The sequence below is a fragment of the Bos grunniens genome, chromosome 14, assembly GCF_055505025.1.
Source record: "Bos grunniens cultivar Pamir isolate PY7600 chromosome 14, Bosgru_T2T1.0, whole genome shotgun sequence".
Taxonomy (NCBI): Eukaryota; Metazoa; Chordata; class Mammalia; order Artiodactyla; family Bovidae; genus Bos; species Bos grunniens.
In genome coordinates, this window is record NC_141178.1 from 81032819 (window position 1) to 81047709 (window position 14891).

The 14891-nt window shown below is 57.8% G+C and overlaps 1 protein-coding gene across 3 annotated transcripts in view; it reads right to left on the reverse strand.

Annotated features, from left to right (window-relative positions):
* LOC147359735 (maestro heat-like repeat family member 5) overlaps positions 1 to 14891 on the reverse strand; it is a 60008-nt gene that overhangs the window by 23276 nt on the left and 21841 nt on the right. For 2 of the 3 annotated variants that reach the window (XM_086337531.1, XM_086337529.1), the window contains 9 exons: positions 13510 to 13632; positions 12368 to 12447; positions 12022 to 12157; positions 10368 to 10463; positions 8794 to 8898; positions 7172 to 7307; positions 6694 to 6866; positions 1333 to 1488; positions 299 to 453 (listed from right to left, as the gene is read on the reverse strand). In XM_086337531.1, the coding sequence (XP_086193657.1) occupies positions 299 to 453; positions 1333 to 1488; positions 6694 to 6866; positions 7172 to 7307; positions 8794 to 8898; positions 10368 to 10463; positions 12022 to 12157; positions 12368 to 12447; positions 13510 to 13632 (1160 nt within the window). The remainder of the gene's footprint in view (positions 1 to 298; positions 454 to 1332; positions 1489 to 6693; positions 6867 to 7171; positions 7308 to 8793; positions 8899 to 10367; positions 10464 to 12021; positions 12158 to 12367; positions 12448 to 13509; positions 13633 to 14891) is intronic. The other variant, XM_086337532.1, reaches the window with a different exon arrangement.

The window sequence follows — 14891 nt, forward strand, 5'->3', positions numbered from 1 at the left end:
GTTAACAGGGGTCTTGCCGGAAGCAGCCAGGATCCCGGGCTCCTCTCTGCCAGGTGATGGGTGGTGGTGGCTGGGTGGGGTGTTTTATGGGGTCACCGAGAGAAGGGACGGTGTGTGGTGCCTCCCCAGGGATGGCCCCAGGAGGGGCACAGTAAATGAACAGATAAGTACTCCTTCGGGGCTTGCAGCCCTGTTCATGGGCAAGCAGGAGGGCAGGCAGGGTGCAGAAGTCCTGCCCTTTGCCTGGGGGAGGATGGACGGTGGGCACTGGGGTGGGGAGGGAAGGAGGGCTGAGCACCTGTCCAGCGGAATGGAGAAGTCCAGGAAGGCGGCCACCAGCTCGGAGGTGTGGTTCCGGGCCAGCAGGGTGATAGCCTGCAGGGCATTTTCCTTGGCTTGGGGAATGCGGACGGAGCAGAGCTGCAGGTGGATGGCCCGGCCCAGGCTGGCAACCTGTGCGGGGAGGAAGAGTATGGGGAGAGGGCTGGTCTGGGCAGGGGGCCAGACCCCACCCCGGGGAGCCTGAACGGGGAGGGAGGAGCTGCCCTGATGGGCATGGAGCCCCTTCAGGTAGAGTGCTCTCCTGAGGGGGACACACAGCCCTGCCCTGGGGGCTCTAAGAGGGAGGTCTGACGGGGGAGGCTCTTCTCTGCCCTGGACACGAGTCAGAAGGGGACCCCAGGGCTGGGGGACAAGCACCATCTGTGCAGCATTTGGGGTCATCCAAGTCTGTCCAAACATTGCCCAATTGCTGAAGGTTCAGACACACCCAGGGGCTAGAGCCTCTAGCCCGTCTTGGGGCTGGGGGGACATAGGGTGTCTGCCTTATGTTCAGATGACGTCGTGTCCTGGTCATCACTTTGGTACCTGCTGCTCTGATGTCTGGCAGGCCCCTCCCCTTCCGCTTTTGGGTTTCATTACTCATCCATTCATGCCTGGTTCCGAGAGCACCCCCCTGAGACATCAGTCATCTTCTATCTGGGAGTGCCCCCAGGGCCCTGCGTTGCTCCTCCTCATCAGTCTGGAGTCAGATCCAGAGCTCCTGGAGGGTCTGGGCTGGGCCTTCCTCCCCCCAACTCCCATCCTATCCCTGTTTCATCAGCCCATGTCTGCCCCAGACCCTGCAAACAGCCCCCAGGGCCCCGGACACCTGTGTGGGCCATTCTGTCCTGCATTCACTCACCCATCAGAGGGTGGGGCCTGGGTCTCCCCCTCAGGCCCAAGCTTGCGGATGCCGCCTGGGACCCGCGGCTCTAGCCCCTGGGTGCTGATGCTGGGTCTGCCCCCCTGCCCTCTGCCCCGTCATGGTGGACCCTCTGGGGGCCCCACTACCCTCACAGTCTCCAGCTTGGCCCCGTGCTCCTGGATGGCAGTGAGCAGCATGTCAGCGGCCGCCTGCACGCGGAAAGGGCTGGCGGAGCCCAGGCCATCGATGGCCGTCCAGATGAGGTCGGTCAGCTCTGCCATCGTGAGATGCTTCATGACCTCCTGTAGCGGTGGGAGGGAGGCACCGTCACCACGGTCCCTGGTGCTGGGCGCCCGCCTGCTTGGCTGCACTCATACCCCATCCCAATGCTCAGGCTCCCCAAGTCTCCAAGCACTGCCAGATGCCTGAGCCCCATGCCTCTGGGGCCCCAGCAAGAGCACCCATCTTGCAGTGTGCTCTCCTGCACGTCTCTCAGAGCCAGCCACAGCCCAGGGGCAGGAAGAGAGGGTGTGATGACCAGCAGAGGGGCGGGGACATGGTGCTCTTCTTCACTAGGCCTCAGGGCTGTTCTGGGGCACGCCTGACCTGGCCAGCCTTGACCTTTCTCTTCCTCTGCCCAGTCATCACCTCATCTGTTAGCCTCCGCCCAGGCAGCTACTCCCTACTCCCCTCCTCACAGAGCTTTAATCAAGAGCAACTCAACTTCAGATCTTCAAAGGACCTTCAGGGTCACCTTCACCAAGCCCCAGGCCTGGGAAGGCAGGTGAGCTGCCCTCATTCACGGCGCCCGGGAGGGCTAGGCAGGGCCAGGCTGGGTCCAGAACCCAGGGCTCCCATGCCCTAGCAGGGCTTGCCAGGGAGCCTGACTCTGCTTGCTGCCCACATTCTCCTGGGAGGGGGCGTCCAGTGGGGTGGGTGTCACCTCCTACCCCAGACCCTGAGCCGCTCTGGAGGGATGAGGGTACTCTCAGGGAATGCAAGGTCAGGGGGTGGGATCCCTGCTCCACAGCCTCAGACCACAGTCTCCAAGAGGGAGACTGCCCAGGTGGAACCTTCTGGAAAGACTTAGAGCAGTGCTGCTCAATATGGTAGCCACCAGCCATACCCAGCTGTTTAAATTTAATTACGAAAAATTCAAGGAATCCCTGGTGATCCAGTGGTTAGGACTCTGCACGTTCACCGCCTAGGGTGTAGGATTGGGAACTAATCGTACGTAGCTCGAGCTACGTGGTGAGCCCATAAAAGAAAATGAAGCAAAATTTAAAATTCAGTTCGTCAGCTGCACCAGCCACTTTTTTTTTTTTTTACTTTGGCTGTACTCGCTTGGCTTGAGGGATCTTAGTCCCCTGACCAGGGACTGAGCCTGGGGCCCAGCAGAGAAAGCACTGTGCTCTGACCTCTGGATGTCCAGGGCACTCCCTGCACTGCTACATTTCAAGAGCTCAATCGTCACACAGGGACAGTGGCCACATGTACAGTGCAGATACAGACACTTCATCGTTCTAGAAAGTTTCCCACAGGGACAGCTCTGACTCTGAGCAACTGGTAACCAAAGGAAGACGGAATGCTGGTGGTGAAGTCATACTTGGGAAGGCTGACGGAACACTAAGGCTTGCGAAGATGGTCAGATGATAAAATGTTCCTGGGCATGTCAGAGTATTTGTTGAGATGTCTGACAGTCTGTTAGGATGTTTGCATGTACATTAGATATAAAAATATATGAATGTTAGAATATTTATTATTAACAGAATCTTACTGTTCTAAAATTTTGGTAGTGTTTGTGAGAATGTTAGTTTACCAGTTATTGATTAGGAGGTGAGGATAATTTTAATGGCATATTTGTTCAGTTCAGCTCAGTCTCTCAGTCATGTCTGACTCTTTGTGACTCCATGGACTGCAGCACACCAGGCTTCCCTGTCCATCACCAACTCCCAGAGCTTGCTCAAATTCATGTCCATCAAGTTGGTGATGCCATCCAAACATCTCATTCTCTGTTGTCCCCTTCTCCTCCTGCCCTCAATCTTTCCCAGCATCAGGGTCTTTTCTAGTGAGTCAGTTCTTTGCATCACGTGGCCAAAGTCTTGGAGCTTCAACATCAGTCCTTCCAATGAATATTCAGGACTGATTTCCTTTAGGATTGATTGGTTTGATCTTGCTGTTCAAGGGACTCTCAAAGTCTTCTCCAACACCACAGTTCAAAAGCATTAATTGTTCAGCCCTCAGCTTTCTTTAGGGACTTCCCTGGTGGCTCAGACAGTAAAGTGTCTGCCTACAATGCAGGAGACCCAGGTCCGATCCCTGGGTCAGGAAGATCCTCTGGAGAAGGAAATGGCAACCCACTCCAGTACTCTTGCCTGGAAAATCCCATGGACGGAGGAGCGTGGTAGGCTACAGGGGTGGCAAAGAGTTGGACACAACTGAGCGACTTCACTTTCACTTTCAGCTTTCTTTATGGTCCAACTCTCACATGCATACGTGACTACTGGAAAAGCCATAGCTTGGACTAGACGGACCTTTGTCGGTAAAGTAATGTCTCTGCTTCACAATATGCTGTCTAGGTTTGTCATAGCTTTTCTTCCAAGGAGCAAGCATCTTTTAATTTCATGGCTGCAGTCACCATGTGCAGTGACTTTGGAGCCCAAGAAAATGAAGTCTGTCACTGTTTCCATTGTTTCCCCATCTATTTGCCATGAAGTGATGGGACTGGATGCCATGATCTTCGTTTTCTGAATGTTGAGCTTTAAGCCAGCTTTTTCTCCTCTTTCACTTTCATCAAGAGGCTCTTTAGTTCCTCTTCACTTTCTGCCATAAGGGAGGTGTCATCTGCATATCATTATTGATATTTATCCCTGCAATCTTGATTCCAGCTTATGCTTCATCCAGTCGGGCATTTCACAAGATGTACTCTGCATATAAGTTAAATAAGAGAAGACAATATACAGCCTTGACGTACTTCTTTCCCAATTTGGAACCAGTCCATTGTTCCATGTCCGGTTCTAACTGTTGCTTCTTGACTGGCATACAGGCATACTTGTAGCTAAAAGTAACTTTTTGTGTTAGAATATTAGAGTACTATATAAATCTGGTTAGATCATTTGTTTTAAGATTGCATTTAAAATTGTTTGCTAAAATGGTAAACTTTGGTTAAAGTTCTAGTATTAGAATGTTTTTGAAGAAATTCAATCTGGAATGATGGTTAGACTCTCAGAATCCCAGAATACTACAATCTCAGGTTTGCTAAGTACTTGTGAATATTTTATTTTAGCCCAGGGCATGAAAAAATGTGAGCTGGAGGTGGCAGTGACGGTGGTTCTGTGGTTATGGTGGTGGTGTTAGTCATGGTGGTGGTGGTGGTGGTGATGGTGATGGGGATGGTGCTGCTGTTAGTGATGGTGATGGTAGTGATGGTGATGGTAGTGATGGTGGTGGTGGTGGTGATGGGGATGGGGATGGTGCTGCTGTTAGTGATGGTGGCAGTGATGGTGATGGTAGTGATGGTGGTAGTGATGGTGGTTCTGTGGTTATGGTGGTGGTGTTAGTCACGGTGGTGGTGGTGGTGGTGGTAGTGATGGTGGTGGTGATGGGGATGGGGATGGTGCTGCTGTTAGTGATGGTGATGGTAGTGATGGTGGTGGTGTTAGTGGTGGTGGTGGTGGTGGTGTTGTTAGTGGTGGTGGTGATGATGGTGGTGATGGTGATGGTAGTGATGGTGGTGGTGTTAGTGGTGGTGGTGGTGATGGTAGTGGTGATGGTGATGGTAGTGCTGGTGGTGGTGGTGTTGTTAGTGGTGGTGATGATGGTGGTGATGGTGATGGTAGTGGTGGTGGTGCTGTTAGTGATGGTGGTGTTGGTAGGGATGGTGGTGACAGGAATGCTGTTGGAGGTGGTGGTGAAGGTGGAGATGGCTCATGGTAGTGATGAAGTTATAGTGTTTATAAGACCACATGGGGAATTCAGGACAGACTTGGGACAAGAACCCAGGTCTGTTCTCCAGCCCAAACCTTCTCAGAACCATCATCCCTTGGTCAGCAGACCCTCCCATCCTCTCCCCTTTCTGTGCTCTGTCCATCACTGCTTCCTGTTCAGAAGCTGAGCTGAGTGCCCCGTCCCTGTGTGCTGGGGGCCATGCAGAGTGGGGCAGACTGCTCTTCCCAGGTCCTGAACCCTATGTTCCTAGTCACTCTGTCCACTTGAGAACCCCAGTGCTCCAGGACCCCTTAACTCCTGGGCGCCTCTGAGCTGGCCCTTGGGAACCCTCCCTCCAGCCCTGTCTCTTCCCCTAGTCCAGGTCCTCAGGTGTAAACAGAAGCCCTGCCTGGTTTCCCCATCCTGGCCCTGGACAACTGATGCACTGGCTCCAGGGCTTTAAGTTTTTCCCTGCTAAACTTTTCCGGATTGGCCTCAGTGGGCTGACAGCCACTACAGCTGCAGAGAGCACAGTTCTGGACTCAGACAGGGCTGGATTCAAAACCCACTGGGCACCTACTAGCCAGGTACTGCCCCTTCATCATTCGGTTCAACCTGACTCCACTGAATGGGTGTTTACTGAAGCCTGGTTCTACCACCAGAGCCTGTGCTGCGCCCAGGTGGGACTCCACTTCTGGCCTGGAGGTCTAATGGGGAGACTGACAGGCACACCCCATACAGGGGTCTTCATTAGTCATAGGTTCAACAGCAAGAGGGGCCACCATAGAGGAGACATCATGAACTGATCACTCCAAACATGAGGCTCTAGGAAACTCGGCCAGTCCAGCCAATGCCAGCATCCAGCCCACACCCGGGATCCCAGCCTCGCTCATCTTCAGAAAAGGCACAGTTCACACAGATATGGATGGTCCCAGAGACTCGGGATCTCACTGAGATGACGAAAGGGAGCCAGGGAGCTGCTGGACACCCCAAGCCACTGACTAAGGAGGGCCTGCAGGAGGTCAGATGACAGCCGAAGAGGGGAGACATGCTATGCCTTCAAAGGAGGAGGTTTGGCTCTCAGAGGGTGGGGAGAAACCTCGGGCAAGTGAGGAAATCGAGGCTGTATCTGCAGAGGGTCACCGAGAAGGACACTGTTCAGTGCCTCAGAGGACGCCCACCTTGGGAGCTAGCCAGCCAGCGCCGTCTATTAGGAATTCCTGGCGGCTGGAACTTCATTGGCATCACTCTGCCCATTTCACGAGGAAGACTGAGGCTCAGACAGAAGGAGCTTGTTCAAGATTGCACAGCCGTGAGAGACAGAGCTGGGACTCAAGCCTGCGCTGCTGACTCCAGCATCTATCTCCAGCCCCTCCTCCCCCAACTCCTCGTTCCCAGGAGACATGGTCCTCCAAAGCTCTAGTTAATCACCAGAGATGCAGGTGAGATCCTGGCCTCAGTTTTAATATTCACACCCTGGCCCCAGGGGGAGCCCCGGGAGAGGGTTAGTGGTAGGGGTCGGAGCAGAGCATGGCCACATCCCCCCACCCAGATCTGCCCAGGATTCTAAAGGCTTTGACCTTGATGACTTGGGAGCTGCCGGGGTGCAAGATGTGGTCCTTCAAGAGTGCCACCTCCCGGGGGCTGGGGGGAGCAGCCTCCTGGTCCCCGCTGCTCCAGAGCAGGGCTCCTTCCTTGCTGGCCTGGGGAGGCTCCTGGGGGGCTGGTGCTTGCTCCTGTGAAGCTTCTCCTCCTGGTCAGGGATGGGATGGGGCAGGGGTGAGGGTGGGCAAAGGCAGGCTTGTGGTCTAGGGCGGGACCTGCAGTGGGTGCAGTGGGGTCATCTGAAGTCAGGGTCATGCCTGGGTCCAAGTTTAGGGTGGGGAGTCAGTGGGTCTGCAGGTCAGGACAAAGCCATGACTGTGCTGACGGCTGAGGTTAGAGTCTGGGTCTGGGGGAGGTCTGGGGGGAGTTGGGTTCAGGAGTGCTGGCATGGGTTGGGCTGAGGCTGTGGCTGTGGTGGGAGCAGGTCCTCCGTGGGGACCCTCAGAGGCTCACTTCTCTGGTGCAAGAGGAGCTTGTAGAGATGGCCCAGCCCTTCCAGGCTGGAGCACTGGGTAGTCTTGTCCGGGTCCTGGCACAGAATCCCCAGCATGCCCACCAGCTGCCCAATCCGTTTGAAGTCCTCTTTGGGCTGTAGTGAGAGTGCAGAGAACCACTTATGCAGATCCTAGCAGCCACGCACTCACCCCAGCACGGCTGGCGTCGGAAAGGATCCCTTCAAACTCTATGCAGGACCGGGATTCAGGTCTGGACAAAATGTTTCTGTTTAGTTGCTCAGTTGTGTCCTACTCTTTTGCGACCCCATGGACTGGAGCCCGCCAGGCTCTTCTGTCCCTGGGATTTCCCAGGCAAGAATACAGAAGTGAGTTACCATTTCCTTCTCCAGGGGGTCTTCCTGACCCAGGGATCGAACCTGTGTCTCCTGCATTGGCAGGCAGATTCTTTACCACTGAGCCACTGGGGAAACTCCCCAGCCAAAATGTTAGGGGATGCCAAAAAAGCTCAGGACACAACAGAAAACTATCTTAATGCAATATTTATCAAAATCAAAGTGAATGCTAAAAAATCTGTCATGAAAACGTTCCAAAATTTTAAATAAAGACAGGATCTGAGCTTGCATATCCATGACCTTGCCTCACTCACCTCACCCTAATCCCAGCCCTGGTTCTAATAAAGCTTTATTCACAACAGGTGGCCAGCCCAAGGGCCAACGTTTGCTGATTTGTTTAAAACATCCCATTAAAATATTTCTCTCTCTTGCAGAGTGTTTTGGCGCCTCCACAAGTGTGCCCTAGGCAAGTGCCTGACTTGCCTCTCCCAGACCAGTCTTACGTTGCAGAAGTTGATTTTGAGTAAACGGAAGACCCTTTGAACCCCTGCAGAGGGGTCCTCCTCACCAAAGGAGTGCTGGAGCTTGCCTGGAACACTGGAAGCTTGCCTTTGGCAGAATGTGGCCGTTTCCCAGCCGCCCGCCTGCCTGTCCACCTTCATTAGAAAGGCACGCCCGTCAGGCACCAGGCCGAGGAAGTAATTTCATCTCCCTGTGAGTCTCCCTGAGGAATCGATGCTGATTTTGGCTGATAAATGCAGAACCACTCACTCCCTGAATGCGTGCTGATGTTCACTCAACCCAAGGGCGTTAGTGACAGATGGCGGTTAAGCTGTGATCCGTGAAACGATGGGGATGGTGATGGACGAGGGCAGAGGGACAGTGGCTGCTCCGCGCAGAGCTGCCTGCCCTAGTCTGGGGCAGGGCGGCACTCTCACAGTCTCCCATCTGACGCCCACTGTGTCCCTCCGAGGAGGACTCCTTTCCTCCCACTGCCCTGAGAGACAGGCTCAGGGTGGATAACCTGCCTGAGGCTTCAAGCTGTGTTGGCAAAAGCCCAGTGTCCTGGGTCAGGCATCAGGGAGCCTGGGTTCAGCCTTCAGCTGGGGCCCCCCAACCCCCAACTCCGGCTGTTTCCTTGTGTGTGAGGAGGAGGAGTGCCTGGCCAGGCCACAGGGGACTCGGGGATCCTGCCTGTCCTGGGGGCAGGGACCCCATGCGCCTTGGCAGCTTGGGGAGAAGGGCGGCTTGGCGGGTGTGGGCCTCGGGCCGGAGAGATGGTACTCACGTCTAGGTAGAAGTTGTGGCTCAGGAATTTGAGGAGGGCCATGCAGCTGTGGACAGCCCGTTGCCGCTCGTGGGCCTTCTCCGACTCCAGCCAGACGTACAGGTGCTGCAGGTGGTGGGGGAAGGGAGGGGAGCGGCCGCTGAGACCCCAGCTCCCTACAGGCCCCGCCCCCAGCCCGGACCGCACCCTAAGCCACACCCACTCAAGGCCAGGCCACACCCTCAGCTCAGGTCCCTCCCAGTCCCAGCCCCAAGCTCGGTCCGCCACTCGCCCTATCCAGCCTTCCTCCTCTCTTTTCACTGCCTCGGCTAATCCCTCTGCTCCAGGCCAGCGTTGCTACCCAAGTGAAAGTGAAAGTGAAGTCGCTCAGTCGTACCCGACTCTTTGCGACCCCATGGACAGTAGCCTGCACCAAGCTCCTCCGTCCATGGGATTTCAAGGCAAGAGTACTGGAGTGGGTTGCCATTTCCTTCTCCAGGGAATCTTCCCAACCCAGGGATCGAACCCAGGTCTCTCGCATTGTAGACAGACAATTTACCGTCTGAACCACCAAGCAAGAGGAGGTGTTAATTCTTTCTCTTGTAGCTGACACGCCCCTCCTGCTGAAAGTCTTTTGAGGCGCCAGGTTCTTAACCCGTTTCTCTGCAATGTATATCTTTCCAGAACAATGCTTTTCTGTGCACACCATAAAGGCACAGAGTTACAAAGAAATACAAACGCATACTGAGACAGGTTGAACACTTCTTAAGCCGCATTTGAGCCTCTTTGTTACGGATTGGACGATCTGACGCTGCGTGAGGATGAAGAGCTGGGAGACTCTGTGACTCGGTTGTGTCCTGTGACGTTTTCTCCTGGCCGGGCTCACACACCCCACCCTGACGTCCATCTGTGCACCCCAGGTCAGCAGTCCCTGCAGCAGTCCCCTCAGCTCCACTGGGCCCCGAGCCTGAGATGGCCTGGCCCCTGCTGACCTAACCTCACTCTGACCCACTGCCCCCACCTCTGCGCCCACCCCAGGCTCCAGCCATGCAGAACCTCCCTCCATTCCGGCCCAGTGTGCTCGCTGGGGTTGCTCAGCTTTGCTCCTGTGTGCCCTCTGCCCCGGGGCCCTCTCTGCCCCTCCTCTGCAGAGGCCTGCTGGCCCTGACCCCCACCCTCCCAGCAGAGGCAGCCTCCCCTGTCTGGGCCTCCCCTGACTCTGTTGGCTTCTCTCCCTCCTATCAGGGAAGGACTCTGGAGGGCAGTGACGGAGTGGGGGTGGTAGGCTTGGGAGACGCCCTCAAAGCAGGGAACCTGCTGCAGGGGCAGTTCTCTCAGTGGGAAGGAGGGCAGGTCCCTCCAGGGCAGGGCCACGGCCTCTTCCCTCACCAACTCGCTTTGCTGTGGCCTACCTGGCCCACTTGCCACCAGGCTGTGCTCACTGCACCTGCCCGCCCCACTTGTCCTAAACCACGGTGATCTCTAGAGACGGACAGCCCTCGTCTAGACCAGTCCCAAGCCTGGCTCAGGCCCTGCGTCCTCTGCCCCCCCCCCCCCAACCGCCATCCCCTCCCCGCACTACCCTGCGCCCTCACCGACAGCAGGAAGTGCAGCTCCTCGGCTGTGGGGTTCTGCATGATAAAGGTCTGCAGCATCTGCTCCAGTGCCCCCGCGGTCTCCTTGTAGAGGGTCTGTGTGGGGCATGGAGCAGGTCAGGGGGCAGCTGAGCCCCAGGGCCAGAGGGATGGTTGAGGCCTCCTGGGGGCCTGTGTGTGTCAGCCTCTCGGGGCCCGCTCCCTGCACGCTCCCCAGGATGGGCTGCACACCAGCGAGCTCACATCATGCCCAGGAAGGGCCCCCTAGGACCCGCACTGGGCAGCCGTGGAGCATGGGTGGTCTGGGGCCTGCCCCAGGGCACAGGATTCTCAGTGGCCGAGAAGATTCACGAGTGTGTAATCCGCTCAAGACCTGGCCCGGAAGGCTCTCGTGTCTACTTGAATGCTCTGCCATTGCCATCTTGAAATTCTCAAAAAAGGTTTAAACAAAGGCCCCTCATTTTCATTTTGCACTGGTCCTGCAAACACAGGAGACCCTCAATCTTGGCCGCTTGGCGAGTCAGGCTTGCCCAGGGAGGGAAGGGCCACAGGGAGTATCCACTGGAGGAGAGCCCTGTGGCTCTGGCCGTCATCTCTCTGGGGGCCACTTCAGCTCGATGAGCCTACCTTTGTCACCTGAGAACTGGGCTGGAGCCAGACCCCCGTCAGGGTGGACGTGGACACAGGGTGAGAAGGAACAGGAAGCCCCAGCCCCGCGCCTGGCTCCTGGCTGCACTCGCTGAGGGTCTGGCCATGGGGTCATCACGTGGTAACCCGGGCACCCTGGACTCCCACAGGGTTGGAGTCTAGGCAGACATCCCCCTTCTGGAGAGCCACTGCAGTAGTGTCGCCCTGGGTCTAGGGGGCCCCTCACTGTCACCCACACCCAAGCTGCCTGTCTGCCGGCTCCATCCTGGACTCAGCCTGGGGAGGTGGCCTGAAGAGCCTGGTCCGGGGGCATGGGGCGGAGATCAGCCCTGCCTCTCCCTCCCGACACCTCCACTTCTCTGAGCTGGTTCCCTCCGCTCTCTGGACGGGTCACTGCTGGGAAGCTGAGCTAACGCAGATGGGGGTGGGCCTGGCGCCCGGCGGGTGCTCAGCACCGGCTGCCTGCCCTTTGCAGTGGGCGGGGCGCCTGGCGGGGCGCGGCCGCTTGAGGCTGCACGCGCCCCCCGGTGGCGGCTGCCCGCAATGGCCGGCATCTCCCCGCAGTGCGGCTTCCCTTGCACAGAACTTGAGGGTGGGCGGCCGGCCAGGGCCGTGGAGCGCACATCAGAGCTCCTTCTTGCAGCCACTAGCGCGGGCAGGACCAGACCAGCTGCAGTAGCGGCGTGGGTGACACTGAGCTGCACGCTCTCAGTGCCGGCAAGAGGCAGGGAGGCCACCCATTCTATGTACAGAGCGCTGCTTTGCCCCACACGTGGGACATCCAGGGTTTCCTTTCAGCCTCAGTGCTAAGTGGCACTAGCTCTTGGATCATCATCCCCTTTTTACAGGTGGGCTCAGAACAGTTAAAAGAAACACCCCCAGCCCTGGCCTACGGTGCGAGGCGGGTGCCTCAGCGGCCCCCTCCCAACCCTAGAGCAGTACGTGGGACTGGACATTCTTCCCCGGGGGCCCCCCTCCGGAAGGGGTGCAGGTGCCAGCCTCGCACCTGTATGTTGGGCGGCTCCAGAAAGAGGCAGGTGTGTTTCTCCAGGACCTCCAGCAGCGGCAGGGACATCACGCTGCGGAGGCTGATGGACAGAAGCCGAGATTTCTTCTCCAGGTCCAGCTGTGGCCTCAGCTTACTGTGGGGACAAGTCAGGGAGGGCGGGGGCCTCTGTAAGACAGCCAGCCGCCTCCCACGGTGGCCTGCGCTGGCTCAGGTCCCTGGCCCTGCCCAGGAGGGCCTTGAAGCCTGATGTCTCCCACCTCGCTGTCCTGAGGGGCGCCAAGCCTGAGCTGTGAGGCTGATGGTGGATGCTGAGCAAGGCACTGCGTGGGGCCGGGGAGCCTACCAGAGACTGGAGATGATGCGAATGGTCTGCTGGCGAGTCGGGGTGCACAGCGTGTCCTGGGGCTCCTTCTCCATCAGAAGCTGCAAATCCCAGGTGAAGGCTGTCTTTCCACATACCTGGGCCTGTCCCCTGACACCAAGTCTCCTTCCCGCCTAAAGGCCTGGGTGCCCAGCACCCCTCTAACCTGCAGGATTCTGCTTCTGCTCTGGATCTGCACAGGGGGGCCTCTGTGATCTGACCCCCCCACATCCCCCTGCCACCTCAGACAATTAGAACATAGACTTTAGAATCAGATGGATCATGCCTGAATCCTAGCTACCCACACATGAGCTCGCATGACCCTGGGCACACCTCCAAACTGCTCTGAGCTTCGTGCATTCACAAGTAACATGATGCCGTTGCCCTTGTGTTAGGTGGGAAGCAAGGCATGCAAAGCAGTGTGTCTGGGTCACAGGAGGGGCTCAGAAAATGCGCCTGTTATTTTTGTTATTGCTGCTGCTAAGTCACTTCAGTCGTGTCCGACTCTGTATGACCCCATAGTCGGCAGCCCACCAGGCTCCCCCGTCCCTGGGATTTTCCAGGCAAGAACACTGGAGTGGGTTGCCATTGCCTTCTCCAATGCATGAAAGTGAAAAGTGAAAGTGAAGTTGCTCAGTCGTGTACAACTCTTCGTGACCCCATGGACTGCAGCCCACCAGGCTCCTCCGCCCATGGGATTTTCCAGGCAAGAGTATTGGAGTGCGGTGCCATTGCCTTCTCCTTGCTACTGCATAATTATTTATCACTTGTGAGTTTCCTCCACTATCCCACAGGTTCTGCGAGGCCCAAACCCCTAGTAACTGGTGGTGCAAGCTAGGTCAGTATTGGCAGAATGGATGGACGGTGCTGGCCTTCCTGGGTCTCAGCCACATCAGCTGTGCAGTGGATGTCCTTGGCCAGCTCAGGGTCACTGTAGGGAGCGAGTCACTTGAGGGCTGTGGATGTGCTTCCAGGTGTGAAAGCCTACGAGGGGCTTGTCCACGCTCTAGAAGTCCAGCTGGCCCATCTCTCCCACTGGTGTCTCTCGTGAGTGCTGCTGTTTGAGGGGGGTGCCTGGTCCATCCCTGGGGAGCCCTTCCCCTGCCCAAGGACCTTGCACTCACCATCAGACACTCGAGGAGCTCGGACACCTGCGAGAACTCGTAGCTTTGGGCACCCTCGTTGCGGTTGATGGCCCCCACCAGCATGGGTATGGCCGTGAGGAAGCTCTGCTTCAGGGTCTCGTCCTGGGGTCGGACAGTGGAGCAAGGGGGCAGGTCGGGGAGTGGAAGTACCAGAGGGGTGGGAGAGCAGGAGGGCCACTGTCACAGGTGGTGGCAGGGCCACTGCCGATGGGGGAGACAGCAGAGAACTCCGGCCGGGGCTGCACAGGCTCCGGGATGGGGGCGACCCATGTGATTTTTTTTTTTAACAATGTGAATAGTTGATGATGCTTAAGCATCAGGAGGTGCTGTAAGAAGCCCAGTGTCCAGCTTCTCATGATATGCGGCTACCCCAGGCCCAAAGGATCAAGTGTGCGGTGGCCTCACAGGGCTGCCTGGCCCCTCACTGTTCCCGGGGTGCAGGGTCAGGGGGCTGTCATCATGGGGCATCCAGTTCCCCCAAGTGAGAACCCAGGGCTTGCTTTCTGGGGGAGGCAGAGGGCTGGGATCCTCATGAAAACCCATGAAGCACTAGGTGGGAAGGAAGGCCAGGCCCACGTTGGGGTGGGGTGGGGAGGTGGGCTCTGGGGCCCTGGGAGGTCTAATCCTGACCCCGCTCTGGTGGGCTCCCGGGCCCTGGGAGGTCTAATCCTGACCCCGCTCTGGTGGGCTCCCGGGCCCTGGGAGGTCTAATCCTGACCCCGCTCTGGTGGGCTCCGGGGCCCTGGGAGGTCTAATCCTGACCCCGCTCTGGTGGGCTCCGGGGCCCTGGGAGGTCTAATCCTGACCCCGCTCTGGTGGGCTCCCGGGCCCTGGGAGGTCTAATCCTGACCCCGCTCTGGTGGGCTCCCGGGCCCTGGGAGGTCTAATCCTGACCCCGCTCTGGTGGGCTCCGGGGCCCTGGGAGGTCTAATCCTGACCCCGCTCTGGTGGGCTCCCGGGGCCCTGGGAGGTCTAATCCTGACCCCGCTCTGGTGGGCTCCGGGGCCCTGGGAGGTCTAATCCTGACCCCGCTCTGGTGGGCTCCGGGGCCCTGGGAGGTCTAATCCTGACCCCGCTCTGGTGGGCTCCGGGGCCCTGGGAGGTCTAATCCTGACCCCGCTCTGGTGGGCTCCGGGGCCCTGGGAGGTCTAATCCTGACCCCGCTCTGGTGGGCTCCGGGGCCCTGGGAGGTCTAATCCTGACCCCGCTCTGGTGGGCTCCCGGGCCCTGGGAGGTCTAATCCTGACCCCGCTCTGGTGGGCTCCGGGGCCCTGGGAGGTCTAATCCTGACCCCGCTCTGGTGGGCTCCGGGGCCCTGGGAGGTCTAATCCTGACCCCGCTCTGGTGGGCTCCCGGGCCCT